Raw genomic sequence first — 3847 nt, forward strand, 5'->3', positions numbered from 1 at the left:
GCTCAGGTGTGTCCTGTCAGGGTACCAGCCCAGCTGCAGAGCCATCCCCACGTACCATGATGAGGCGCTGGGCCAGGCGTGTGCGGGCGAAGAAGTAGATGACGCGCAGGCGCTTGGGCAGGCGCAGGTTGCGCAGCGAGGACGGCTGCAGGGTGATGGTGTGTGGTGTGTGTGGGGTGTGTGGGGTGTGCAGGGTGTGCTGGGTGTGCTGTGTGTGCTGGGTGTGTGCTGTGTGCAGGGTGTGCGGCCGTGCACGGCACGCAGCCTTGGCCGGCGCCAGGCACGACTCGGGGGGCAGCCGCTTGTTCAGGTCGGCCAGCTGGAACAGACACAAAAGGAAAGGTGAGGGGTCAGGGGCTGGGGCTGAGCCATCCTTCCTGATCCTCCCCCCATGGCTCCTCCCAGCCCATTCACCCCAAATCAGCATTTACACACTCAGGGAATCACCGAACGCTTGGGATGGAAGGGACCTCAAAACCCACCCAGTGCCACCCCAGCCATGGCAGGGACACCTCCCACCATCCCAGGGTGACCCAGAGCCCATCCAGCCTGGCCCTGGGACACTGCCAGGGATCCAGGGACAGCCACAGCCACTCTGGGCACCTGTGCCAGGGCCTCAGACCCTCCAAGGGAAGTTATCTGAATATCCAATGTAAACCTTCTCCCAGTGTAAGACATTCCCCCTTAACCTGTCCACAGTTTCTCTCCACCTTTCTTGTGGGCTCCCTTCAGGTCCTGGAAGGCCACAAGTGGTGTCTAAGCTCTCCTTCTCCAGGCTGTATAACCCCAATTCTCTCAGCCTTTCCTCACAGCAGAGCTGCTCCTCTAATCAACTCGATGCCTCCTCTGGATTTGCTCCCACAGCTCCATGTCCTCCCTAAGACTGTCTTTTCCCTCTAAAGTTCTGTTCCAACCCCTGTGTGTGTAACCAAGTACAGAACCAGAACTTTTAACAGCTCAGGATGAGAGGAAACAGCCTCAAGTTGACCAGGGAAAGTTGAGGGTAAATATTAGGAGGCATTCCTTCCTGGAATGGGCTGTGCAGCCCTGGCTCAGCTGCCCAGGACAGGGATTTAACCAGGTGGATGTGGCAGCTGGGGACAGGGGTCAGCAGTGAACACAGTGCTGGGGATGGTTGGACTCCATCATCTCCAGGGCCTTTTCCAGCCCCTGTGAGCTGATGATTTCTCTCTTTAGGGAGCGAGATGCTGGGGCTGTGCTCCCTCCCCCGGGCCAGGCCCGCGCTCCATGCCCACCTCCATGCGGCGGATGTCGATGGACAGCACCGTGGTGAAGAACAACATCTGCAGGAAGAAGTCTGACACCAGCCCCACCACGGCAAAGAGGCAGAACTCCTGTGGGTGGGACACAGGGATCAGCTCCTGTTTCACCTCACAACAGGGACACAGCAGTGACAACCTGACAAACCCCATCATCAGCCTCCTCTGCTGGCTGGGAGACCAGGGCTGGATGAGCCCATGTGAGAATCCAAGAATATTTATTCTAATGCACATTCTTTGTTCCTTTTGGCCACAATCCATCAGAACCCTGGGACTCTGCTCCCAGGAACGAGGGACAGGATGAGAGCAAAAGGCCTCACTCAGGTTGTGCCAGGGGAGATTTAGATTAGAAATTAGGGGAAATGTCTTCCCCAAAAGGGGCTGTTAGGCATTGGACCTGCCCAGGGCAGGGGTGGAGTCCCCATGCCTGGAGGGATTTAACAGCTGTATGGCTGTGGCACCTGGGGCCATGGGTTAGTGGTGGCCTTGGCAGTGCTGGGAACAGCTGGGCTTGGTGGTGTCCAAGGCTTTTCCAGCCCAGGCAGTTCCCTGCAGTGCCTGGGGCTCTGTCCTGCCAGCCCTGCTCACCTGGATGGCCGGGACCAGGGTGAAGTACCCGATGAGGATGATCCCCAGCTCTGTTGCCATGTTCTTCATGATGGACCAGCTCTCGTTGCTCAGGCCTGGGGAAGGGCAAGGACAGCTCAGGGGAGCCTCTTCACTGTGCCAGACGTCAACACAGCAAAAGGAGCTGCATTTCTCCTCTTTAAAACCAGGAACCTACAGGCAACAGGCCAAAAAGGCCCTTCCAGGCTAAAACTCCTGAGTGCAAAGGCCCACTGAAGTTCTGAGTCCTGTTTTCCATCCAGGATCCAAACCACTAGCATTTTTAAAATTAAAATCATCCCTCTAGAATCTCTTCTCCCTGATGTTTAGAAACAGCTTTGCAGATTGCAAATCCCATTTATCCCTGGTGTGAGTACACTCAAATCCTTCCACAGGCACAGAGCGTTTTTAGGATGGAAAAGATCATTTTGTCACACATTCAGGGGGATTTTGTAGGACTCGTGCTCTGCCCTTCTGATATCCATGGCCTGAGGACAGTGCTCAGTATCCACACCCCCCCAATAATATTTTTAATATTTATTTAGCTTGTTTCAGCCAACAATCCCAAAAAGCAGTGCCCACAACAGCAGCATTATATTCTTGGAATTCAAATCGAAAGGCTGTACAGCCCACCTTGTTTCCTCCTTCCCAGAGCTGAACGAGCCCATTCCCCATCCCCAGCCCCTGGCTCTCCCCACTCTGCCCTCTGCAGTGTCCCAGAGCAGGGTCCTACCCTGGGCGATGCGCAGCTTCACCTCCAGGTCCACGGGCGTGGACACAACGGACTTGGTGAGGACCAGCACGTTCTCCAGGCCAATCACCACCACCAGGTACGGGAATATCTCCCTGCAGGAAACAGAAGTGAGGAGCAGATCCATGGGGAAGAGAAGGGAAAGGAAAGTCTGGAGCAAACACACCCCTGGGACGTGAGGAGACACCACCCTGTGTCCCAGTCCCTTCCCTCAGTGTCACACTGCACAAGGTTTGTGTTCCCTCTGCCTTGGGCAGGAATCACCGTTTTTACAAAGCTGCAGAATTCCTGGGCAAGGCCCATTGTGAGCACCACTGAATGAACCCTGGTGCTTCCCAGGTGGGGACAGAGCCCTCTGCTCTCAGCACCGGCTACAAAACAGAGACGGGCCTGGAACAGCCTGTGAGGGACTGGGGAATCACTCACCAGGGAGGGGCAGGGAGTGTGTCCCACCTCCTGCAGGGATCATCCCACTCCACGCCCTGCCATGGGCAGGGACACCTTCCACTGTCCCAAGCCCTGTCCAGCCTGGCCTTGGACACTTCAGGGATCCAGGGGCAGCCACAGCTGCTCTGGGAATTCCACTCCAGTCCCTCACCACCCTCACAGCAAAGGATTTCTTCTGTCTATCTCACCTAAATTTCCCCTCTTTCAGTCTGAACCACTGTTCCTTGTCCTACCACTGTAGCTCCTGATGAAGAATCCCTCTCCAGCTTCCCTGTAGGCTCCCTCAGACACTGGAAGGGGGAATGTCAGTGAATGTCCACAGTGAGTGAAAAACCACCAACACAGACAAGCCTCTCATGGGCAGCTTCTTGTTCATGCCCAAGACTCCAAAGTTCAGCAAGAACAACTTGGGCCTGCCTTTAATGAAAGCATTTCCAGCCCATAACCTGTGTGAGTCCCCCAGGCAGCAGAGCACAGGACAGAGATGGGAGCTGAGCTCCTCGGGGATGGCAATCTCTCAACAGAGAGAATGGAGGAGGAGGCTGTGGGAGAGCCTGCTCAGCTCCAGGAATAACACTTTATCCCAGCAATTCCTCTGCTTCAGGCACACACAGCCACCTGCTCAGCAGCCAGGAATCCCCAGGAGGCCTGGCCAGCAGAGGAACACATGTCCTGCATCCCTGCAGAGCACCTGGTGGTGATCCTGGCCAGCAGCGTGTCCAGCAGCACAGGAGCCGGTCCCCAGCCCCCCGAGCTCCCCAGG

General features: G+C 56.3%; 1 protein-coding gene across 4 annotated transcripts in view; it reads right to left on the reverse strand.

Moving 5' to 3' along the window:
- SCAP (SREBF chaperone) overlaps positions 1-3847 on the reverse strand; it is a 50065-nt gene that overhangs the window by 11953 nt on the left and 34265 nt on the right. For all 4 annotated transcript variants that reach the window (XM_015616224.1, XM_015616226.1, XM_015616223.1 and 1 more), the window contains exons 9-12: positions 2620-2732; positions 1869-1963; positions 1257-1355; positions 56-319 (exon numbers count right to left, since the gene is read on the reverse strand). In XM_015616224.1, the coding sequence (XP_015471710.1) occupies positions 56-319; positions 1257-1355; positions 1869-1963; positions 2620-2732 (571 nt within the window). The remainder of the gene's footprint in view (positions 1-55; positions 320-1256; positions 1356-1868; positions 1964-2619; positions 2733-3847) is intronic.

Source organism: Parus major, unplaced genomic scaffold, assembly GCF_001522545.3.
Source record: "Parus major isolate Abel unplaced genomic scaffold, Parus_major1.1 Scaffold378, whole genome shotgun sequence".
NCBI classification, from domain to species: domain Eukaryota; kingdom Metazoa; phylum Chordata; class Aves; order Passeriformes; family Paridae; genus Parus; species Parus major.